The sequence below is a fragment of the Chelonia mydas genome, chromosome 14 (assembly GCF_015237465.2).
Source record: "Chelonia mydas isolate rCheMyd1 chromosome 14, rCheMyd1.pri.v2, whole genome shotgun sequence".
Lineage (NCBI taxonomy): Eukaryota > Metazoa > Chordata > Testudines > Cheloniidae > Chelonia > Chelonia mydas.
Window position 1 is genome coordinate 26,253,854 of NC_051254.2, and position 25,921 is coordinate 26,279,774.

A 25,921-nucleotide genomic window follows, 5' to 3' on the forward strand; every position below is an offset into this window, starting at 1 on the left:
GGTGACCCAGTCCAGTGCTTCACCACCCTCCTGGTGAAATAGTTTTTCCTAATATCCAACCTAGACCTCCCCCACTGCAACTTGACAAAACCCTGGCTGGGATGATTTAGTTGGGGATTGGTCCTGCTTTGAGCCGGGGGTTGGACTAGATGACCTCCTGAGGTCCCTTCCAACCCTGATATTCTATGATTCTATGATTCTTCTTGTTCTGTCATATGCTACCACTGAGAACAGCCTAGCTCCATCCTCTTTGGAACCCCCCTTCAGGTAGTTGAAGGCTGCTATCAAATTCCCCACCCCCCACTCTTCTCTTCTGCAGACTAAATATGCCCAGTTCTCTCAGCCTCTCCTCAGAAGTCATGAGCCCCACTCCCTCTGGTATTGTTCCACCCCTGTCACCGAGATCCCAGGACTCTTCCACATCCATTCCGCATAACTCAATGAGCACCGAGGGCTGCTAATGGACGGTTATGGCTCTCAGGATTGCCATGTGCCCCATGAGCTCCTGGCCTGGTGCCTGCTGGGTACTGATGCCATACCCATATCAGTGGCCACCTTGGACCTAGTGGGACACCGCTTGCTCGCAGAGGTCTCACTTCTTGTTCCATTCAAAGGTGAGATCACCTGCCAGATCAACAGTGATGGCTACAGATAAGCCATGAGCCCAGGCATCAGCAGGTTTCCTCCCCATAGAGCCTCCGGAGTCCTTCCACCAAGGTATGTCATCCCGGGAGCAAGATCCATCTTTGGCTCAATCAAGAGCCTTGTCCTCATCTCCAGATAATGCTGTGTTGCCTGGTTCATCCTCCCGTTCCATACCAGAAGACTTTATGCCACATAGCTCAGCATTCAGGCAGAGTTCCTACATAGAACACTCACAAATTGGTGGACAGTCTACAGCCATCTGTCCCTGGGTGAGTTGCCTTCCTGATCAATGACACACTCCTCGAACTGGTAAAAGCCCTCTGGAGCACACTGGCATCTGTACTGCCAATGGGTAGGTGCGTGGAGAAGCACTATTTCATTCCAGTGCAGGGATTTGAGGGGTTCTATTCCCATCCGGCCCTGAATTCTCTCATTGGAATGGTGGTGAATGACAGGGCCTGACAGGTCAGATTCAAATCCACCCCCAAAGACGGAGACTCCAAGCACTTGGACCTTCTGGGAAGGAAAATCTACTCATCCTTGTCCCTACATCTGCGGATCGCCAATCAACAAGCTTTGCTATCCAAATACGATTTCCTTAATTGGACAGCTCTGTGCAAATTCGTGGAACAGCTACCTGAGGCCTCAAGTGAGGTTTGGGCATTTGTCACAGAAGGCTGCTTGGTGGCCAAGACATCCCTGCTGTCTGCCCTTGATGTTGCGAACACTTCAGTCAGGATGATGGCCTCTGCAGTCACTATGAGAGAGAGAGAGTTTTCCTGGCTGGAAAACTCTGGAGTCACTCCTGATGTCTAGCAAGCCATTGAGGACTTGCCTTTTGGCAGCCAGACCTTGTTCTGCAACCAGATCAATGACCGATTGCACTCCTTTAAGGACTCCAGAGTGACCTGGAGGTCCTTGGGGGTGTACACACCATCAACACAGAGGTGCCACTGTGGTACTCAGCAACAGCAGTATCGCCCACAGGACTGCTTTGTGCATCCCTTCCCCCGAAACACTGGGACTACCCCAGAAAGAGAGATCCCACAAGAGGAAGCAGTTACGTTTGGGGTTTGGCGAGGCCCTGCACCCTCCTGTGGTGCCCTTTACATGCCCATTTTGACTCCTTTGTCCAGAGCACTGGTCCAGTTGTTGCTCTTCCCTCTTCTTTCTCCTGCCCCTTTGGGGACAGGGTGGCCCACTTTTACAATGCTTGGGGATCGATTACTTCTGGCAACAGGGTCCTAGACACTATCATATTATGCCATCCAGTTCCTCTCCATCCCTCCTCCCCACTCTCGCTCCCTGTGCCTCTTCAGGGACCGCTCTCATGAGACACTGCTCATTGAGCAGGTCAGCTCTCTGCTGGCAATGGGAGCAGTGGAGGAAGTTCCACTTCACAGCCTCTACTCCCAGCACTTCCTGATGCAAAAGTGACCAAATGCAAGGGTGGGATGAGACCCATCCTCGACCTTCGCAGCCTCAATAAATTTATCAAATATGTGAGGTTCCAAATGGTCACTCTGTTGACTATCCTTCCCACATTGTCTCAGATTGGCTGGTTCACTGCTCTGAACCTTCAGGACATGTACTTGTATGTGGTGATTCTGCAGAGCCACAGGAAGCTTCTTCATTTCATTATAGGAGAATGCCACTTTCAGTATATGATTTGCCCATTCAGCCACTCTTCCTATCCCCAAATATTCACCAAATGCCTGACTGTGATTATGGGATATGTTAGGAGGAAAGGAATCCACATCTTCCCATAACTTGATGACTGGCTACTAAGGGGTGTCTCCAGAGAGGAAGTTCTTGCCCACATCAACACCACATGGCATTTGCTCAACCATCTGCGTCTTGGTTTAAACACTGGAAAGTCAACCTGGGCTCCCCCACTAGTCCTGGACTCCTTACAGTGGTGAACGTGCCCATGCAATGTTTGCGAGACTGTTGCCTTTGCTCGGCCTTCTCCAACCAAGTCAGTGATTATTGATACTCCCCTTCTGGGTTGGGGGGGTGCATCTGGATTCGTTGAGGGTGCAGGGCCTGTGGTCGGAATAGGAACCATTGGGCTGTATCAGTGTGCTGGAGCTTTAGGCCATTCCCAAGGCATGCCATGTCTTCTGGGACCCTATCAAACACTCAGTGGCTCACATACTCACCAACAATACCACCATGATGTGCTATGTAAACAAACAAGGGGAGCACAGTCCATGTTATTCTGCCTAGAGGCAACACCCTGTGGCAATTCTGCATCAACAATTGGATAGCTGTCCACTTGCCCAGGGAGCAGAATCATTTCGTGGAGCATGTCAGTGGGATTTTCTCCATGAGTCATGAGCGGTCCCTGAAGGAGAGCATCCTCTGGGTCGTCTTCTCAGTGTGGAGCATTCCTACGATCGACCTGTTTGCAACTAGGGAAAAAAGGAAGTGTCGCCTATTCTGCTCTCAGGGGGGTCTCAGCCCGGGCTCCCTCTCCAATGTCTTCCACTGTAGCTGGCAGTCAGCTCTTCCATATGCCTTCCCCTGTTAGGGGGCTTATTCCTTCACCCACTTACTTCCCTGGTCCTTCTCGCATGAACAGAGAGCAACAATACCCGAAGTCCAAAGGTGCAAACAATTCGATGTTTATTGGGGTGAACTTCCAGCAAGCATGATTCCAGTTTCCTTCCTTAGTTCCCCCTTCCTAGCTCTGACACCACAGAGGCTTACCTGTGTCCCTGTCCCCATTTCCCCCTTTAGCTAAATATGATTCCAATTTCCCCACCCCCATTCCCTGTTCCCATTTCCCCCTTTAGCAAAACATGATTCCAATTTCCCCACCTACACACCCACCCACTTCCTGATTGACTGCAGACTATATAGTAAAACTTGAGTTCTGCTTAGCTATACCTTAACCAATCATTTTCCTGAAATTTAACTAACCAATCCTAATATATTGTAACATGATTATGTAACCAATTATATCCCACCACCTTAATTAGTTTACACCAGCAAAATTAATTATACAGCAGACAGGAACAATCACAGAACCAGACAGAGATTATAAAGACAAACAATAGCAAAGTGGGAACTATAATGACAAAACAATACAGAAGTGAGGATTTCACATCGCAGCTATTGATAAGTGAGTTCTTGCCAGACAGGATGCTATCAAACTAAGTTTCCTTTTACATCTTCTAGGCACTTCCCTTTCTCTGGAGGCGATAGGGACTATCAGGACAGGATTGTATTCCTAACAGCCCAATAGCACCTTCTTTCAATGTGACTAGGTTGGAATGTGAGGATGTGACCGTTCGCTTCCCAGCTTATGGTTGCCTCTGTTGCTTAGCCAAAGGCCTTAGCCTAAGAACAGGGCCTCAGACTGTCACAGTAAGAGAAGGACCTTACACCGACAGACAGTGACTTTGATTCTTTCTTTTATACCTCTATAACTAGCTAAGTGATAAGAATACACCTAAATTCTTAGAGTATAGGCTTTTACTGACAGGCCTGAATATCTATATCCTAACATCCCCCCATACCGATCATTCCTCAGGTCATCCTCAAGTTCAAGGCGGATTGGACCAAGCTCATCCTCATTGCTCCAGCATGGCTGAAACAGTGCTGGTTCTCGGACCTTCTTGCGCTGTTGGTTCAGCCTCCCGTACCTCTTCCTCCCTATCCCAACTTGCCCACTCAGAACCAGAGCCACACCCTCCATCTTGTGCTCAGCTCCCTGCACTTTACGGCATGGCTGCTGCATAACTGGATGAAGAGGAAGAGCAGTGCTTGTCAGCAGTTCAGCAAGTCCTACTTAATAGTAGGAAGCCTTTTACTAGGATGGCCTATGTAACGAAATAGAAGAGGTTTTCGGTGTGGTCCTTGGCCTGCGGGATGTAACTGATGCAATCTTCTATCCAGGACAATTTGGAGTACTTGCTATATCTTCAGAAACTGGGTCTTGTGCTCAGTTCACTGAGAGAGCCTGTGGCAGCCATATCAGAGTTTCAGCCCCCTATTCAGGGAAAATCAATTTTTTCCAATGCCATGGCAACAAGATTTCTAAAAGGACTTCTCCGTTTACGTTCTCCAGTCTTAGAGCCAGTTCCCTTGTGGAATCTAAACATGGGTCTGGCAGCTCTTACTAAGCCCTCCATTCAAGCCCCTGACGTCCTGTCCACTGCCCTTTTTGTCTCAGAAAACCACATTCCTGATAGCCATTATGTCTGCAAGGAGGGTGTATACGGAATTTTCACACATCTCCACCGACACAGTAACTTTATGACCACACCCAAAGTTTTTACCAGTGTGATCTCTGTTTCATTTGAACAAGGTGGTATATTTGCCTGGGTTTTTTTCCTAAGCTGCATTCATTCCTGGAGGAGCAGTCCTCACACATTAGATGTCAGACGATGTCTGACCTTCTGCCTGGACAGGACTAAACTCTTCCATGCTTCACCTCATCTGTTTGTGTCGGATGCAGACTGTATGAAAGGACAGGCAATCTCCTCTCAGACAAACTCTTTAAGTGGAGAACTCCCTGCATCAAGACTGCATATGAAACAGCTTCAGCTGTGCCCCCTCAGCAGGTCCAAGCCCATTCTGCGAGAGCGCAGGCTACATCACTAGTGTTCTTAAGTGATGTCTCAATACTGGATATTCACAGGGCTGCTGCATGGTTGTTGATACAGACATACATTTACGAACCATTATGCCATTACTGTGGCATCCAGAGTAGATGCAAACTTTGAGAAGGTGGTCCTGCAATCTGTTTAAATAGACGCTGAGCCCCACCCCTGGGGGTACAGCTTGTGAATCACCTAAATAAAATACACAGCTGCACCTACTCAAAGAAGGAGAAACCGTTACTTACTGTAATTGTATTTCTTCGAAATGTGATGCAGACATGTATTCCACGACCCACCCTCCACTACCTCTGCATCAGAGTTTCGTCTCTGGGCGTTCGGTGTGAAGGAACTGAGGGGGGTCATATCGGTGCTGCCTCATATGCCCAGGGGACAGGCTATGGCTGTGAGGTACGAATGCCACCCTTCTACAGGTATTGCTAGGTACAATTCTCTGGCTCCAGATGCTCTGGGCGTGCACACACCTGAGTGGAATACACGGCCGTATCACATCTCGAAGAACCACAGTAACAGTAAGTAACCATTTCTTCCTGATACATTTTTAAAATTCCATGGCCATCTAGTTTCAGCACAAAACAGGGTTTATACCCCATGTTAAACCCATTTTCAAATGCAGTCTTAACTGTGGAGTTGCTACCAGGCAGGTCCAGAATTCATTGTTTTCAAATTCTCCTAGTTTCAGTTTGTCATAAGTTGCTGTTTTTAAACTTTTTATTGCTGCTTTCACTTTTCATCTTAACCATGATGTATTTTTAACTGAAGTTGCCTTCTTTCATGATGGCAGAATTGTGGCTTTTTGGGCTTCTAGTAAAATGTTTTTAAAGGAGTCCCAATTATTGTTCACATTTTTATGTGTAAATCCGCCCGCCCCCCTTAGTTTTTTTCTAATAAATGTTTTCAGCTTTGGAAAACTGGCCAACTGGCCCTTTTCTAGCACAGAGTATATGGTGGGATTGTTTTCTGTTTGCACATAACAAATCTAATACAGATGTGCTCTAGTTCAACCAGAAATTATGGCTGTTCTATGTATGGGGTCAAACTAGATGACCTAATGGCCTTCAAATATATGACTATAAATGAAAAGTAACCTCTCACTTCCCACTCCGCTCCTTTATGAGGACTAGGAGGATGACTTACTGCTATCTTGATCTTTCCAGGAGATGACCTGATGCGTTGTGTGGATCTTTATAATCAAGCCCAATCCAAATGGTTTGAAGAAATGGTGACCAGCACTCTGGTATGTATCAGTGTGTAACACTTTGTGTTTCTAATACTGCTCTTTTTTTTATTTCTCCTTGTGATGAAAGCCCTTCAAGATAATCTATCATGTTGATCACCCTAGTATCTCTCCATTTGCAACCACAATACAGAAGAGATAACAGACTTTAACCTGCCACTATGTTGCTCATCCAGTAAATCAAGCATAATATCATTTGGGGAGAAAAAAGAAAACATTTTCCTCACAGTATGAGTGTAAAGGGGCAGTAGTTTGAAGCTGCTCAGGTGTTAGGAATGGTGGAAGCAGGCCACGAAAATTGGGGTAGTGGAAAGAGGGCAGAGCAGTAAAAGATTCATGCTAAATTGTGAATACATTTATAAATTAATAAGGTTTGTAATCATTTTTTATCCCATGGTTTTGCAATTTAGCACATAGAGTGAGATAATTGCTGGTAATTCTGCTTCTCTGAAGGCATCATATCACAGAACTCTCGTTCTTGGGGCTCATACTTCCGGGGTTACTCATGTGAGAAATGTCCTGGCATTTATGTATTTAATATTGCTGGGGGCATTCTGTGCCAAAAAAATAAAAATTCAGTGCACAATATTTTAAAATTCTGCAGAATTCTGCAAATTTTATTTGTCAAAATAACACTACATAATGATGCCAGTTTCAATTAGTTTGGTAATTTATTTCAAAATTCCTGTCAGCAAGTATGTCTGTAACAATACAGACACACAAAAATTCCCCCAGGAGTAGAGAGTTAAAGAAACCCCTATGACAACCCAGTTCCTGTGTCTCTGCCCCCTTACCCCCCCGCCCCCGCCCGAGCCCAGCCAGGGGGGAAAACACTCACAATGCCCCTTCCCCACCCCAGAGCTCAGCCCCGGGGCCCCTCTGGCCCAGATACCCACAACCTCCCTCCAGAGCCCAGGGATCCAGAGGGAGTAACATTCTGATGCTCCATCCCAGGCTTTCACGGAGTTTCCTGTGCACCGCCGTCTCCTTCCCTCAGGGCATGCTGGGAACTGCAGCGGCCAGGAACTCTCTAGCTCCTCAGTAGTGTCTTCTGTCTGCGATCTGGGCTCTGCTGGGTCCAGCAGCCCCTAGTGGTGGCTAGCAGCACTGCAGCCCATTTCTGTGGGGGAAAGGAAATTCTGTGCGCACAATGTTAATTTCTGCAAAATTCTGCATTGCACTGTGGTGCATGATTCCCCAAGGAGTAATTTAAGGCCTTCTGAAGCACCTGTAAGTGGGCTGCAGGGCTCTTCTCCAATCGACCTCACATGCTCCCTGTGGGCATGCTCCAAAGAGCGGTACCTCAGGGGCTTTAAAGATTGCAGCCGGTTCCTTTTAAGAATGGGAAGTTGGAGCTCTCCTGACAGGCAATTAAAAAGTAACCCATTTTTTTCTTCAAACAAATACAAAGGAATGAGCCGTTCTAGATCAGCCCTGGGCAGTTCAGAACTGCGTGCCCATTGGGCAGACCCAGCATTCAACACTCAAAGTCCATTAACTCCCAGGGGAGGCAGGTGGGTGAGTGAAAATCCTGAGAGGTGATCTCTTCAGAGAAGCAGAATGACTGACGGTAAGTAATTATCTGTCTCTCCTACTGTGGGGCTGGATTGATTCTTCTCTCATTTACACTGGGGAAAATCCATTGACATCCATGCCGCAATGACTCTTGCTGTGTACTAGTGTAAAGGAGCAGGATTCTCATTCCTGGGGAGTTGATGGAGCTCACAAGTCCTGCAGCGGCAGACAGAGGCCATTGCCCAACAAGCAACATGAAAGATTTGTTTTAAATCAAAGTAGGTTGAGAAATGTCCCCATAAGGCTGTATCTTCATACACATAAAGACTCTTGACTGAAATGCAGTTCAGTTCCAAATGAAACCCATACTCAGATTTTGATTTTTTTTTTAATTTTCTTTATTTAACTTCCTCAGGGAAGTTTCTGTCTAAGGGTATGCCTACATGGCAGCTGGAGATGTAATTTCCAGCTCAGATAGATGTACATGCACTATTTTTGATTGACCTAGCATACTAAAAATAGATGTGTAGTCACCACAGCTCAAGCAGCAAGATGGGCTAGCTGCACCTAGGCCCTGGGCAGAATTGTACTGGGGTGGCTAGCCAGTCCCACTGCCCGTGCTACACCGCTCTTTATAGCGCACTAGCTCAATCAAAGCCAGTTTGGGTATTTCTGTCCAAGCTGGAATTTATACCTTCAGCTCCAGCTTAGAGGTGTCCTTAACCACATGCAAATCAGTCACACGATCCTCCCCACAAAGAATTGTTTGGTTCCTTTTCGAGTGATGGTCCCTATTGTTTTCCACTGAGGGTTTACACATGCACATGTGTCCGGAGCCAAAGAATTGGAAAGTAGTGTCTGTAGGTCCACACATGTGCCCTTGCTCTGCCTCATGGTTTTGTCCGAGGCGATAAAGGGTGGGGTGGACTGACCACACCCTCAGTTCCTTCTCCCCACGGACAAAGTCAGAGTTGTTAGTGTTCCCTCATCTCTCACTGACGCATTTAAAAAAGAGTTTTAGAATTCTGCATAGTTTTTCTTGTTTTTACTTGTAGTTTTAGTGTTTTTAGTTTTAATTTGGGGAATTAAGAGACTTTGGGGATCCATTTTTTTCACCAGTCCCCCCCTCCCCACCCAGCACCCACAAATGGGTACTGAATTATTCCAAAGATGCCAGGGTTCAAGATCTGTGCATCCTGCCTGCATTTGTTCTTGGTCAACAACAAGTGCCAACTCTGTCTCTAGTGTTTGGGAGAAGCCTACATTTCATCCAGGTGCAGTATCTTTCTGTCCTTCCCAAGCCGTACCCAAAAGGGCTGTGCTCTCCGCCTCAAGAAGAATTTTGTGGAGGTCTCCATGAGGCCTCAGTCAGATCCAGCCTGGGGAACCCCCCTGTACATTGGCCTGAGAAACCCAGGAGCACACCTCCACCAGGAAGATCGAGTCTCGTTCTGCCAGTACCAGTACTATGGACCCCGTACCGGTGCCTAGTTGGGAGGCAAGTAAGCATGCTCATAAGCATGGCAGTAAGTCTTCTTCCAGGCCCAAGAAGAGCGATGCCCATGAGTTCCAACCCGGAGAAGTGGTACGTTCCAAGGCACAAAAGCATGATAAAAATTGCACAGGTTGGCAGATCCATCGGTACCAACCATCAAGCTACGCATGCCTTCCAAGTTGGCACCCCCTAAATCAAGGCAGCCGTTGGTTCCAAAACAGCCCTCCATTCTGGCTCTGGTTCCAGCTATGGAGCATGTCAACTACCTGAAGGGGGTTCCAAAGAGGATGGAGCTAGGCTGTTCTCAGTGGTGGCAGATGACAGAACAAGGAGCAATGGTCTCAAGTTGCAGTAGGGGAGGTCTAGGTTGGATATTAGGAAACACTATTTCACTAGGAGAGTGGTGAAGCTCTGGAATGGGTTACCAGGGAGGAGGTGATGTGAAGGCAGACACTGTTTCTCATGATGGAAGGCAGAAGTTTGCTCCTTTGCATGTCATTGTAAGAGACAGAGCTTTCTTCCTGACAGAACAGCTTTCTGGCCTGACAAGTCTTACAGGCCAAACTCTCTCAGCAGCGTCAAAAAGCAGGCAGGGACCACGTTCAGGGGGCTTGGATACATCATCAGAATCCAAGAGACACAAGTATCGGGGGGAGCTGTGTTAGTCTATATCCACGAAAACAACAAGGAGTCCGGTGGCACCTTAAAGACTAACAGATCTATTTGGGCATAAGCTTTGGTGGGTAAAAAAACCACTTCTTCAGATGCACAGTGGCCTGAGGCTCAGCTGACCTCCGTGGGGGCAGAAAAGGATGGGCAGGGACAAAACCTTGATTGTGTCCACTGCTGGCTGAGTTATGGGAAGCTAATTTATACATAGCCATTCCCCCAGTGAATAAGCCCTCTGGGCATAAACCCATGTTGCCAGGACTCCAGAGCAGTGCTTCCAGGGTAACTTCTGGAGCTAGCAGCACAATAAGCTGGGCTGCAGCCAGGAAACGGGGCCTCGTTGTCCCTGTCCTGCCCCTGCCTCCAGAGGCAGCAGCCCTCCACAGATCCTGTAGTTTCTGCCTTTCCCCATCTCTAAGGACTCTCACCTTGGGCAAGGTTCAGAATTGTTGAGGAACTGCACAAGTCTCCTTCCCTGCTGCACTGTCTCCTTACTGGTTCCCCCCCCAGTGGCACTGGGCACAGGCCAGACCTGCTGTTGCTGCTTCTGCTCTTGCACTAAGTGTACTTACTGAGACACTGTGCACACAGCCCGGCTCTGAAACCCAGACCTGGGGTAGCTGCCCCAGCTGTCGCCAGTGGAAAACCCTAAGACCATTAGAAAACCCTATGCTGGGCCTGCATGCAGCACTCTGGGCATAGCCACTGATCAAGATATGGGCCTATTTTTCTCCCACAGGAGCTGGAGAGGCTGGAGGTGGAGCGGGTGGAAATGATTCGGCAGCACCTTTGCCAGTACACTCAGCTGCGGCACGAGACAGACATGTTCAACCAAAGCGTGAGTCTACTCTTCCTTTAGGTCCCTTTGGTCCAAGAGCTGTAGTGAGGCTCTGCTGAACTCAAGCCTGGTCTTGTATACAGTGTGCTAAATTCCACTGTCTAGTGGAGACTGAGATGTAAGTGGTGCCAGTTTGGGAGTCTGTGGTTGTGCACCTACCATGAATCTCCAGAGACATCCAGAGTCTGGGGGTGAGACAGATGGAAGAGCAGAGAAGCTGGTCAGAAGGGGCACGTCCACTGGAATGGAAAGCCCTGTGGTGAAAGCCCCGTGGTGCAGGATGTGGCTGAGAAGTGCTTGACAGGAAGGCATAAGGCAAAGCAGCCCCTTACTTTAATTTACACCTCTCCTAGATAGATGCTTATCACTCTCCCAGCAGCACACACAGTCCTTCATTGTTGCAGGAAAGATGGTAATCACAGCAACCATTATTTCGAAATGAAAATGTAAAATCTTGTAAAACTGGCACCTTTTCAAATACTTGCATATGTGGTATGTATTCTGATGCACGTGGTATTCAGTATATTGTGATATATTTGGAGGTATATATTCACATTACAGAAATCATATAATCATAGCCGTATACATCATAACATATAGAGATAATTGTCATAGTGCAGGTTGTCCCAGTGCTCCCCACTGCACGCAGGCCTGGTGCCGTGGGTGAGCCCTACCTTGATTTCCCCTCACCCAGGCAATAAACAGTTCCAAGCAGGCCTTTGGGAATCACAGAGCACCTTCTTCTGTGGGTCTCTTTTATGAAATAGAAAAGAACAACACAAAACATAAGCAAAATCTTCAGTCAGCTCTCCACCGGAAACCCTCTGCTTCTGGGTGTAACTAGTCTTACATCTTGGTCCTTTAGCCATGGAGCACTCGCACACTGAATTCCTTGTCTGGGGCGTGGGCCTCTGTGGGGTGTTCTGCTGGCTGCCACTCTTCCCAGACCATGCTGCTCTTTGCTGAGTAAGTCCCTAATGGCTCCCAGTTCATTCTCCTGGGCTGCTCCTGTCCTTTCCCTGGGAGAACCTTTTCTCTGGGATTGCTCCTCTCTCCATGAGCCCCTCTTTCTGAGAGCAGCTTCCCTAACCAAACTCAGGTAGCCTTTTTTATTAGCTCCAGGTGCTTGTTTACTAATTAACCACTAAGCAGCCACCTAGGACAGTGAATTACTCCTAGATAGACCTTAAGAAGGCAGTCACTGGGCAGTCTGGGCCGTGACTCTCCTTAATGGGCCAGTCTCCCCAGGATAATAATATTTAAAAGAAAATACGTTAAAAGAATGGTTGAAAAGTCAAGCATCTAAAAGTTAGGAAATACCAGAGTTACAGCTGCTGGTGCAATCTTAATTTGGATCCTTGAGCATGTGCATTATGGTACTCTCTAATTACGTGATCACATATTTTATTCACTGGATGATCACGTAGTTTATCCTCAGCATTCAGCATGTGCCTCCATTACTACAAACCATCTAAACGTTACACTCAGTTTTTATTTCTTCATCGGTGTTTCTGTGGTGCTCATCACCATAGTATCTGAGTCTCACAAACATTAATGAATTTACCTTTAGAACACCTCGAAGGCAGGGAAGTATTAGTATCCCCATTTTACGAATGGGGACAGGAGGTACAGAGAAATTAAACTCAAATTGCAAAAGTCCCCAGTAATTTTGGGTGCCACAGTGATTGGGTGATCAGTTTTTCTGAGTTGTTGAGCTAGTGCAAATCAGGCCTCAGATGTCTCGGGCTGGTCACCCACAAAATAGGAACACATAATTAGTGGCCACCTCTGAAAATTTTCATTTTAAGTAGTATTCCTAATATCACATAGGAACTCTGTTGCAGAGCCGAGGAAAGAACCCAGATTTCACAAGTCCCAGGAAGACTGCTTTAAACACAAGCTCCTGTTTTCCCTTTCTGCAATTCACTACCACAGTTACTGCATACTTTCTATCTTCTGCTGTGGACAGCCTCATTCACTACACAGCCCTGCCTCTTTTAACATCCATCCTGTGCACCATATGAGGCAGGTGTCCTGTGAAAATAATAGTACATGATCGTGCAATTAAAGACTTTTCCATAATGCAAACACACAAGGGGCCAAATTAAGGTTGCAAATGCAGTCTTAGTTCTGGGATTGGAGTCCTTCATTTTACAAATGTTTGACCATTCTTTTCATATAATTTTTGTAGGGAATTCCCTGGAAGGGGAAAGAGGAGGGGACTGGTTACATGTTTTAAGAAAAATGGATCAACACATGTGCAACTATTTGCTAAGCAGCAGAATGCTACAAATCGGGTTTTGTTCCTAGCTCTTGGAGGGAAGTGTGATCTACTAGTTAGATCAGCCAATTGGGAATTAGGATTTCTGTGTGCTGTTGTATAAAATGATGTGTACATATAACAGTGAGTTTGTAGTGATAAGCAAAGAACAGAATTTTACAGAAAGCAAGATGAAACACTTAGATGTGGAACGTCCTTTGTGAGAAGCATAGGTCAGGAATTGGGGTTCTATTCCAAGCTGTCCCAGAAGCAACTGTTCTAGTCTTCAGTGATCCTATCTGTAAAATATGGGAAATAATTCTTAACTCCCCATTCAGTACAGAGAGGAGGTGCTCCTGCCATAGACCAAGGAGTATTTTGATGTGCAGGTGCAGGGATTTTGCCTGAAACCCATATGGAAACACAGTTCCATGCAAAAGCGGCAAAGAGTCCTGTGGCACCTTATAGACTAACAGACATACTGGAGCGTAAGCTTTCGTGGGTGAATACCCACTTGTTCAGATGCATGTAGTGGAAATTTCCAGAGGCAGGTATAAATATGCAAGCAAGAATCAGGCTAGGGATAATGAGGTTAGTTCAATCAGGGATTCTTGCTTGCATATTTATACCTGCCTCTGGAAATTTCCACTACATGCATTTGAAGAAGTGGGTATTTACCCATGAAAGCATATGCTCCAATACATCTGTTAGTCTATAAGGTGCCACAGGACTCTTTGCCGCTCTTACAGATCCAGACTAACACGGCTACCCCTCTGATACTTGAGTTCCATGCAATCACTCCAAAACAATACAATGTGGCAAGATTGAGCAATCATTGAAGAAGTTCAGCTGCAAATGGTGATTTTCCACATTTTAGAACTTGGCTAAATTGAGACAGATTTTTGGGGGGACAGTGTAAGACATTTTTCTGACCCTATGACTATCCCCCTGAAAATTCCAAGTTCCTGCCCCAAGCCCATGAAGATCTAGAGGTCTTCAAGCAATGGTTTGATTTTTTTTTAATTGGCAGATTTTCTCCCCACTAACTTTGTTCTCACAAGACCTGAACCATTTTTGCTCAGACATTTCCAAAAACTCAACCTGCGCAAGACATTTGTCACAATAACAAGCCAGTGAAAACAGAGAGTGGAAGGATAGTCTTGTGGTTCAGGCAGTGGCCTACGACTCAGGAATTCTGGGCTAGTTCTGCCACAGATTCTCTGAGTGACCTTGGGTAAGTCACTTACTCTCCCTCTGCCTACAGTTCCCATCTGTAAAATAGGGACACTTGTGCTCCCTTTGTTCCACCCTTTGGTTGTCTTGGCTGTTTATAGTTTGTAAGCTTTTCAGGGCAGGGACTGTCTGTACAGTGCCTAGCACAGGGGCCCCTTGCAGGGCGCAGCATGGAGACAGGACAGGTAGGAATTAGCCTGCCTTAGCCCCCCACACCCCACACACTGCACTGCTGACTGGGAGCCGACAGAGGTAAGCCTGTGCCCCAACCCTGAGGCCCAACCCCCTGCTCCAGCCCTGAGCCTCCCCCAAACCCAGAATCCCCTCTTGCACCCCAAACCCCTCTGCCCCACCCCCCAGCCTGGACCCCTCTCCAGCACCCCAGACCCCTCATACCCAGCCCCACCCCCGAGCCCGCACCCCCAGATGGAGCCCTCACCCTCTTCTGCACCCCAACCTCCAGCCCGGAGCCTTCCCTGCACCCTGAAGCCCTCATTTCTGGCCCCACTCTGGAGCCCACACCCCCAGTTACAACCCTCACCCCCTCCCACACCCCAGCCCTTTGAAAGTGAGTGAGGGTGGGGAAAATGAGCCACCGAGGGAGGGGAAATGTAGTGAGCGGAGGGCAGAGCCTCAGGGAAGGGGGCGTGGCCTCATGGAAGGTGCGGGGCTAGGATGTTCAGTTTTGTGTGATTAGAAAGTTGGCAACCCTACTGTCACACCAGGAATTGGATGCAGCATACACTGGACTTGCCTCACCAATGGTATGATTCCTACTGCAAAGCCTGTATTTTGTCTGACCTCCCATTTATGGATCCAGCTAATTGAGAGGAGGCTGTTACTCCTGTGACAGTGACACAGCTGATTCAGTTGCAAGGAATTGCTGTGTTCTGATATGTGCTTTTGACAATTTGCTTCTCATTCTGATCTTTTTTAGACAATAGAGCCTGTCGATCAGTTACTTCAAAAAGTGGAGCCTGCCAAAGACAGGGAACTGTGGGTACAAGAACACAAAACTGGAGATATCAGACCTGTGGACATGGAAATATAGACTGATCTGATTAGTGATATGTGATGGTTTCACTGGTTTAACCAGGCCAATGGGTTCTGTAAAGGGTCAGAAGAGGTACAGGACGGCAAAAGGGTTGCTCTGCTACCAGATACCTTGTATTTATTGTCTGTAGGGAGTGTCTCTGTCACATTTGATCATCACATCAGTTCCCATTGTGCTATGCCTTAAGCTCCCAACATTCCAGAGTTAAGAAGCCAGATGTCTGTTCTTCCTGTCGGAAGTTTCCAGCTGCCAGGGATGTACTGCTGCCAGGAGAAACTGAGGACCTTGCTTCCTGGTACAGAACAAGCTCTGTTCTTCAGTGACTATGCACTACACCCATTGCATGACTCTTTGTGTAGAATGTAAGAACAGCCACGCAGCAAGCCTCTGCCATGGAAGCAGACTAGTGATTTGACCATGATGCTGGAAGCAAGGAGCTCCTGAACATGGATCCCAACACTGCCACTGCTCAGCTGGATGGCCTTGGGCATATTACATAACTTTTCTGGTTCCTCCATTTATAATAATGGGCTCATAATACTTACCTACCTCACAGGGGTGTTGTGAGGGTACATTGATTTTGTATAATACTTTTTAGCACAACTACCTTGCTACGGTAGTATGTCTGAGTGCAGGGAGGTATGGGCTTTTCCCCAAAGCAGTAAACAAGGCAAAAGGCTAGGAGAAAACCCCACAGAGGAAAGACACCTGTTCAAGCCCTTCCTGTTTTATAATCCCACTCAGAAACATATAGACCCTCTATCATCTCCATTTCTCTTTGAGGCTGATAGAAAGTAAGATTGAAAGGGACCTCTTGCACCATCTATTTACCAGGAAGGACTCAGTTGTGCTGTAGCTACCTCATTTATTGTCTGGTTGACTTCGGTGGCAAAAAGACCATGGAAGAAATTAGACCTTCAAGTCCATTTCTGCCTATACAGTGTGATGTCCTACAGCAGAGGCGGGCAAACTACGGCCCGTAGGCCACATCCGGCCCATGGGACTATCCTGCCCAGCCTCTGAGCTCCCAGCCAGGGAGGCTATCCCCCGACCCCTCCCCTGCTGTCGCCCCTCCCCTGCAGCCTCACCTCGCCGCCCCACCAGCGCTCTGGCCTGCTGTTCCTGTCAGGCAGTGCGGCGGCATGGCTGGCTCCAGCATGCTAAGGGGGCGGGAAGCAGGGGGGTTGGATGAGGGACAGTCAGGGGACAGGGAGCAGGGGGCGGTTGGATGGGGCAAAGGTTCGGGGCAGGCAGTCAGGGGACGGGGAGCAGGGGGAGTTGGATAGGGGGTGAGATCCCAGGGGGTGGTTAGGGGCATGGGGTCAAGAGGCGGGGGGGGTTGGATGGGGCAGGAGTTCTGAGGGGGGCGGGAAGGGGTGGATGGGGGTGGGGGCCAGACTGTTTAGGGAGGCACAGCCTTCCCTACCTGCCCTTCCATACAGTTGCACAACCCCGATGTGGCCCTCGGGCCAAAAAGTTTGCCCACCCCTGTCCTACAGTTTCTGCTTTCTGCAGGATCTTCTAACACTCCATTTGGGAGGTCCTTTCCCAGCCAAATAGATCCAAGTTTAAATTGGCCTTTGTCTAATTTCCTCAAAATAACTCCTAGATTGTGGTCTTTTGGATGCCCATGCACTCTGTCTCTCCATCTCTTTCTCGCTTTCCTTGATGTTTATACCCATCAGATGTCTGCAGATAGTTAGCAGGTCTATTCTGTTCTGTATAGGTCTTTATACTGCACTCATCACTAGTATCTGATGATGCACTTTCCAGCAGTGCATTAAGCAGTGCAACTACACATCTGTCACATGTTGTTTGTTCTCTCATCCTCCCCCAGAAAGAGAAACATGAAGTGAAGTGTTTTGTTTTTAAAAAAATTCTTATTTATTAAATATCCCTGTCTCTACATGTTTATATTCGAGAAAGCAAGGTCAAAGTAATGTGCCTTGCACTTGGAGCTTGAATGTGGTGAGGTTATAATAGTCATTACTTCCTGGGGGAGTTCATTCCACGGTCTTGGACTGGCCCCAGAGAAAATTCTGTCTCCTGCACAAATAAGCTTGACTCTTATTGTTGAGTGTTCCTCTGTGCCAAAAGAACGTAGCTGACTATTGGGCTTCGTCATGGAGCTTTCGATGGTCTTTTAGGGCCCTGACCATGCAGTGCTTTGAAGATAAGGACCAAGACCATGAACTTGATTTGAAATTCTATGGGAAGGTCACAGTGTAGAGCAGGAGGACAGGCTCGCGATAGCCTGTGTTGCTAAGGAGACACACTGCAGTGTTTTGCACTAGTTGGAGTTTCCAAACAGCTGAAGGTTTCATGCCCAGGTATATCACATTGTTGTAGTCCAGCAGTGATGGAGGCACAAATAACTGAGGCCAGGTTTTCATCTGCCAGGATGGGACAGAGATTACTCACAGCTGTTGTGATGTGAGAGGTCAACATTTGCGAGGAATCCAAGAGTACTTCTAGACTACCAACTGAATTGACCAGTTGTGGATATGAACCTTCAGCCGAAGAAGACTTCATCGGGGCCGCAAACTCTTCAAAATATTTTCCTCTGCCAACCAGATTTTCTAAGGCATCAACCACGCGTATATCCAGCTCACTGACTTTCAGTGGAGTTGAGGGCGCCCAGTACTTTTGAACATCAGGAACCTGTCCTTATAATTGTAGCCCCTTTTCCAATGTTGTTGCTCTTCTCTGAATTTGTTCCTTTTTCTCACTGTCAGAACTAGGGACAGAATGCTCACCAATGCCATTTGATATTCATAGCTCTTTGATGTTATACAGCTGTGTAAGTTTGACATTATCTTTGAATTACAGTTTTTTCTTGTCTCCAATATTATTCCCGTTGTTAAACTTTGCAGTTAACCCTTTCTTGACATTGCACAGGACTGCAAGATCCTTTTTTAAGATTCAGCAGAAATCTTGGTTCTGGCTCTTTTGGTCCTGCCACTTGATTATCACATTGTTAACTGGAAGAGGTTTGGAGAAGGGCTATTAGGATGATCAGTGGAATGGAAAGATGATTTTAGAGAAAATTAAAAGAGCTTGGCTTGTTTAGCCCAGCAAATACCTTCATACTTTCTCCCACACCACCCCATATGCATAGGGGCTCTCTGTAAAAACCTACAATGCTTTTACACTGTCCTCCTTCAAATGCCACCTTACAGCACTCCTCTGCCATCATGCCTACAAAGCTGGTGCACCAGCGTGCTGGGACTGCAGCTTAGTACTCTGATCAGAATCATCTCCTGTTACCCTGAGTTGCTGGGCTTTCTGCTCCTTCCTCTCCACTCCTGAGGGGTGGGGGAGAGAGCTGCCTGCTTCCTGCAGCAGCCATGATTGGCTGCTCTTCCCCAGGAGGCAGACAAATGGGGCCAGGCAGCCAATCAGAGAGGAGTTTTCCCTAGATGGTATTAAATATGTGTGCCCCTTAGCCACCTGTCTCACTGTTTAGACACTGGCTAGACTAGAACCCAGTTCACCTGACTTGCCTTGCTGCTCTAATGAGTACATCACATTGTGCTAACCTGACTTTCCTGCTGTTCCTCTGATCACTCCCAATCCTCATCACTTGTTTGGTTTGATTATTATTACATTGGTTTTCTGCTTTAGTGATGTGTCCTTCTGTTATCTTTACTGAGCACTTTGGGTGACAGGCACTGGAAAAGTCAATAAAAATGTAAGGTAATGTTTTCAAAAGTACAATTTCCAAAAGTGACTCTGGCATTTAAGAGCCTACGTCTTACTGCAGGTCAATTTGAAAATTTTGTCTATTAGCACAACAGTGGCTTTCTTCCAGTGCTCTGGTACTATCCCTGTTTCCAAGATTTAGTACAAATTAAAATCAATAATTTGGAGAGCTCTTCAGCCAACTCTTTTAAAACTTTTGTGTGCAAATTATCAGTTTTGCAGATTTTGTGTAACATCTTTCTTAGTTACTGTTGAAACAGAAAGTGTTTCAGCATAATTATATAAATAAATAACTACATAGTTCAACTTCATTCCAAATGCAGGACATAAATATTTATTGAACACTTCTGCCTTTTCTGCATCATTACTGACTATTTTAGCATTCCATCTAGTAATGGAACCTACATCACTGGACATAAATAAATTACAATAATTATTTTAACCATATTGACCATAGATTTTTTGGTAAAACCTTTAGCTTCCCTTATCAATTACCTGCATTTCTTCACTTTAATTTATATTTATTATTAACAATTTCCCCTTTTTTATTCATCAGTTTTGTTTTGCCTTTTTCACATTCCTTCTTAAGCTAGTGGAGGGTTTTATGGGTATTTGGGTTTTTTGTTTGCTTTTTAACTAAACAGCCTTTTCTCATGACTGAAGAATTGTGGACTTTGGGACATGTAGTAAAGCATTCTTAAATGAGTAATTATTTTAATGCATACATTTCTATTCAAGTTTTTTGTCCCCAATAAGTTTTGCTCATAATTAATTTACCTTTTGGAAACTGGCCCGTTTAAAATGCTAAGTATATATACATATTACTAGTTGGGATTGTGTTCTTTTTGCTAATAAATATTTCAGTCAGATCATAATAACTAGCACCTATTCGACAGTCAATCTTTTATGTCAGTAATAAATTAATCTTTGAATCAGAATGAGGACTGCAATACTTTGTGTTAGACAATCGTCATGTATAATTTAAAGAGACTCCAAAGAAGTTTTATTGTTGGCACTAGAAGATATCCAGTTTATGATTTGTGTATTTGTTTCCACACAAAGGACAATTAGTGAGAATTTCCCAGCATTTCTCAGGATGCTGTTTGTCCCATGCCTTGTTTTTCACCCCAGAGGTGATATACTGTTCTTTTCTCTAAATCTGAAACAAATGGAGGTATTTTGAACCACATCCTTCAGCAGTGGGTCCCCAGCCTTTTGTGTCCAGCTGACTGTCAGTCTTGAGGTTTCAGTAGCCACTTTTCTCAGCTTGATTGTCCTCGCTCACCAAGGGTGGAATATTTATTACCATTGTCTAGGCTGAATGGCTTTGTATGCTCCCCTTCATTTATGCCACATTGTTCAATCTCATTCACATCTACTCCTTCCATGGCCTCAAACACTTCCTTTCCCCTCACAACTGCAGTGTAATCTATCCATTTTAACTTCTTTATGTTGCCAGCAGCCTGAGCTTGTCTGAGTCCTTCACATTCTACCACAGAATGTAAAACAGCTTGCATGTCACACACAGGTAGCCTTTTCTGTCTTCATACACCAGCCTGCCATGCATTTTTGGGCAGCCATTTATTGATGCACCTTAATTAAAGCAAACCATCTTTTTAAAGCCTGTCTTTCTCACTCTTTGAATTCCTTCTGGAACCAACCCATTTGCCATTTCCAGTTCATTGCTAGCTGGATGTGCTTAACCCTGGCTTTAACATAGGAGTCATATCTGCCTCTTCAATGACTGACAAGCCACCAGCTGTTCTCACAGACGAAGAGCTGCCAAACGAGGCTGCTGAAAGATTCTGAACCTGCTCTAAAAGCTCTCAGATCCATAACCAGCATTTTTGTGCAGCCACTCAGCACTCAGGTTGCTGTAAGCCTGTGAGACACTCACCCTTAGGAACACTGGGTCAATGACTGTGACAGCCTGAGAGCTCTGGAGGCTGCATTTTACAAGATGAATGAGTTATTCTAAAAAAGTCATGAAGTCATGGAACAAAATCCTATAGAAATAGCTTTTTTTCTCCTACCAGAGTAATTTTCTCATATACAACTCTGCCTAAGTGCACATCTGGAGCCGCTTCCCTGGAACAGCTGTGACTTTGTTTGCAATGAGCACTAGAAGCAAACCTTCTCCACTGCAGTGTATAAAAGAGGAAAATGTTTGCTTGCTCACAGGGTTATTGTTTCATTGTGTTTCTCTTTTCTGTGCAGTTTCACACTGCTTTGTTGCTGCTTTCCATTTGCATGTTTCCTACACAACAGTGTTACCAGTGTGCTTAACCGTTCTCTGGCAGACGGTTACATTCCCAACACACTATTTTAAAAACATATCAGATATTTTCAATGGGAATTATGACTAAAGCTTTTGGAGAAGGTTGGGTCAGTGGATTCAAACCAACTCTAGTAATAAGTGCTCAGACTGTCTGAGAAGGGTACTACCCAACCTCTGCATTTCAGCAAAGTTTTAAAAAATGGGAAAGTTGGACTCCTTGGTCCACATATAGAAATACATGACCTGCTCTCCAGAAGTGCTGAGCATTCACAAGTCTCTTGGAAGTAAATGGGACCTAAAAGGTGAAGAGAATCTTTGGAAATAAAACTACTGATCTAGGTGGCTAAATAAGGTCTTGGACGTAATTAAGCCTTCCATTTAAATAACAAATTGTGACCTTTCAAGTATAAATAGTGACTGAGCACTCAAAAATAAGAGCCTCAGATACCTGAGTGTGAAAGGCTCCAGCTTATTCAAAGAAAATTAACTTCACCATCTGCTGAAAGACAAGGCATTATGCTACCACGCTGGGCTGGAGGGGACCCAGTTACTTGTTGGGTTTAGAAAAGTCTGTGGGCTCCCTCTAACGTGGCACCTGATCTTCTCCATCAATGAAGACATACTGAGACCCAAACACCCTTTGATATTCCCGGCTGCTCCTTCTCTATACAATAGTCACAAAGCTCAACTTCCATATCCATAGTGTCATGCAGCACTCTGAACCCAAGCTCTGCCAGACCACGATGGGGAGCCAGGAAAGTGGGAGGGGCCCACCACTCACCATGCTTTGCTGCCAGCAAGTGAAGAAAGCACAAACCCCACGGCAAACAGCAAGAGTGAACTGTTAGATCTCTACTCCCACAGTCAGACACGGGGAGACAGACCGCTGCTCACACAGCTGGCTCCCTGACTATCGAGAACCTTACAAATCATAACCACCCCTTGAAGGTTCCCAGAGTGGGTACCTGGCTCGTGGAGCAATATGGCACCAGCTGCTGTGTTCTGCACTAGCTGAATCTACTCAGTCCTTTTCCAGGAGCTCGAGAACCCAGTGGGTCCATCAGCCTCGTAAAGCTGATCCCAGATGCAGCTAACCACCTGCACCACAAGAGCAACATCTGCCAAAAGTCTTGTTAAGAAAATACAATTCTCTGTTCAGGGGATCCAGCCATGGGACAAACTTCTAGCGATCAGGCCAATGCAGAGTCTGACCAGCTTTGGGAGTTAGAGGGAGCAGTAGCTACTAAAGCCAGGGGAGAGTATCAGCACGTCACGAGCAAATGTCTTCCCACCCCAATACAGAGACACCAGTTCTGCTACTAATTTGAATTAAATTATGGCCAAAACAATGCTGGGAAGAATTCAAACGGTACAAGATCCATAATGTACCCATAGAGAAATGCCCTACTGTTGTTCCAGATCCTTTTCACCATGGCATGTGAGCTGGCTTGCCTGATACGCAGTAATACAGTGACTCCCTGGTCACTTCTCAAGGGTTCATCAGGATACTGATGTATGGCAACACCCACGTCATGTCCAAAGATTTCCCAGGTTCCTGGGAGTGTGGTCGTGTCAGAACCACACTAGGCCACTGCACGACTCAGGGTCCCACATACACAAACCCCGCCTCAGGCATCCTCCAAGACTTGGGAGCACATGCTTCTGTGACATAATGAGGACACATTCTTTTTCATTAGCATGTCTTTTGGGGGGGGATTTCTTCTCCCCAACTGCTATCTGTGCAATGGTGAATACGTCATATTTTAAAGTAGATCTTATCCATAAAGGTACATGATTTCTGTTTCTGAATGCTCAGCTCTTAATGTTATTTTAGACACATTTCCACCAGCGCTATATCTGTTTCCAAGCATTTTGTTCTTCAGTTTAGATTTTCAGGAGTCACTGGCATGTTTATATTGCACTGATGTTCAGAACACGATGTCATGCTTCTTGGATAATTTCTGAAAGTGACTGGTACTCAAACTATGCTTCAAGCTGCTGTGGTTGGAAGTGCAATTACTCCTTTTTGGGCTATACACCATATACTCCACTAATCCTTCCTAGTCTGTTCACCAATGGGACCAATACTTGGCATAATTTGATTTCTAATTTTTAATCCCATGCACTCCACAAGGCAGAATCTTTTTGGGCCTATCTAAAGATGATTCTAACATGCGTACATTACTAAAGTCTTGTAAAGACCTTTTAAATAACATTTCAGGTCAATAGCATAAGAAACAGAGAAAATATTTAATCAAATTTGAAACAGATGTGCAAATTTAATTTCCCTCAACTTATATTAAGTTGGACTATTTTTTAATTATCGTGTGAAAGATAAACTCAGTAGGAATGCAGAAAAAGCCTACCAGTTACTGTGTTCAGATTCCCTGAGCTTCCAGGAATACAATTTGAGGAAATTGGTTTCATTGCTGCAGATTTCTTAAGTAACTGAACAATGGTTTGAACCTTAACTGCAATTCCACAAAAATACAATTAGTAACTCCCCCAAATTCTAAGTGCTTCTTTAAATCGTACCTGCTACAGCTACACAAGTATAAAAATGCATAGACCCACCTTATGAACTTCCACAGGAACAGCCAGTGTACAGACCTCAGCAGCTTTCTGAGTTCCCCTTTGTTGCTCCCACACTGTCACTCAGTGCAGACCCAAACCCACTTGATGTTACTGCACTGATTATTAATGTCAAGTATGGACGTAAGAAATGCTTGCCACTGAAATTGAGGGTATAGCGAACTTTAGCCGTGTTAAAGAGAAGGCCCACCCACTGCCCCTTCATCTTGAACTAGCCTCTGCTTCCTTCTCCTCCGCTCTTTGTTGGGCCTATTCCTTGTTTTGGGAGAGATCCTTTGAGCTTTCTAGTGCACATTCATTTCAGTGGAAGTTGAGGTCATAGAATCATAGGATATCAGGGTTGGAAGGGACCTCAGGAGGTCATCTAGTCCAACCCCCTGCTCAAAGCAGGACCAATCCCCAACTAAATGATCCCAGCCAGGGCTTTGTCAAGCCTGACCTTAAAAACTTCCAAGGAAGGAGAGTCTACCACCTCCCTAGGTAACGCATTCCAGTGTTTCACCACCCTCCTAGTGAAAAAGTTTTTCCTAATATCCAACCTAAACCTCCCCCACTGCAACTTGATACCATTACTCCTTGTCCTGTCCTCTTCTACCACTGAGAATAGTCTAGAACCATCCTCTCTGGAACCACCTCTCAGATAGTTGAAAGCAGCTATCAAATCCCCGCTCATTCTTCTCTTCTGCAGACTAAACAATCCCAGTTCCCTCAGCCTCTCCTCATAAGTCATGTGTTCCAGACCCCTAATCATTTTTGTTGCCCTTCGCTGGACTCTCTCCAATTTATCCACATCCTTCTTGTAGTGTGGGGCCCAAAACTGGACACAGTACTCCAGATGAGGCCTCACCAATGTCGAAAGAGGGGAACGATCACGTCCCTCGATCTGCTCGCTATGCCCCTACTTATACATCCCAAAATGCCATTGGCCTTCTTGGCAACAAGGGCACACTGCTGACTCATATCCAGCTTCTCGTCCACTGTAACCCCTACGTCCTTTTCTGCAGAACTGCTGCCTAGCCATTCGGTCCCTAGTCTGTAGCTGTGCATTGGGTTCTTCCGTCCTAAGTGCAGGACCCTGCACTTATCCTTATTGAACCTCATCAGGTTTCTTTTGGCCCAATCCTCCAATTTGTCTAGGTCCCTCTGTATCCTATCCCTGCCCTCCAGCATATCTACCACTCCTCCCAGTTTAGTATCATCTGCAAATTTGCTGAGAGTGCAATCCACACCATCCTCCAGATCATTTATGAAGATATTGAACAAAACCGGCCCCAGGACCGACCCCTGGGGCACTCCACTTGACACCGGCTGCCAACTAGACATGGAGCCATTGATCACTACCCGTTGAGCCCGACAATCTAGCCAACTTTCTACCCACCTTATAGTGCATTCATCCAGCCCATACTTCTTTAACTTGCTGACAAGAATACTGTGGGGTCATTCAGCACTTCATAGATTCATAGATACTAAGGTCAGAAGGGACCATTATGATCATCTTAGTCTGACCTCCTGCATAACGCAGGCCACAGAATCTCACCCACCCACTCCTGCGAAAAACCTCACCTATGTCTGAGCTATTGAAGTCCTCAAATCGTGGTTTAAAGACTTCAAGGAGTAGAGAATCCTCCAGCAAGTGACCCGTGCCCCATGCTACAGAGGAAGGCGAAAAACCTCCAGGGCCTCTTCCAATCTGCCCTGGAGGAAAATTCCTTCCCCACCCCAAATATGGCAATCAACTAAACCCTGAGCATATGGGCAAGATTCACCAGCCAGTT

At 46.0% G+C, this 25,921-nt stretch overlaps 1 protein-coding gene across 9 annotated transcripts in view; it reads left to right on the forward strand.

The window, feature by feature from the left end:
- Positions 1–23,382, forward strand: part of GAS7 (growth arrest specific 7) — a 208,898-nt gene extending 185,516 nt beyond the window's left edge. For all 9 annotated transcript variants that reach the window (XM_037914266.2, XM_037914268.2, XM_043528347.1 and 6 more), the window contains 3 exons: positions 6,431–6,510; positions 10,929–11,027; positions 15,458–23,382. In XM_037914266.2, coding sequence (XP_037770194.1) covers positions 6,431–6,510; positions 10,929–11,027; positions 15,458–15,571 — 293 coding nt within the window. In that variant the 3' untranslated portion in view covers positions 15,572–23,382. The remainder of the gene's footprint in view (positions 1–6,430; positions 6,511–10,928; positions 11,028–15,457) is intronic.
- Positions 23,383–25,921: the final 2,539 nt, after the last annotated feature.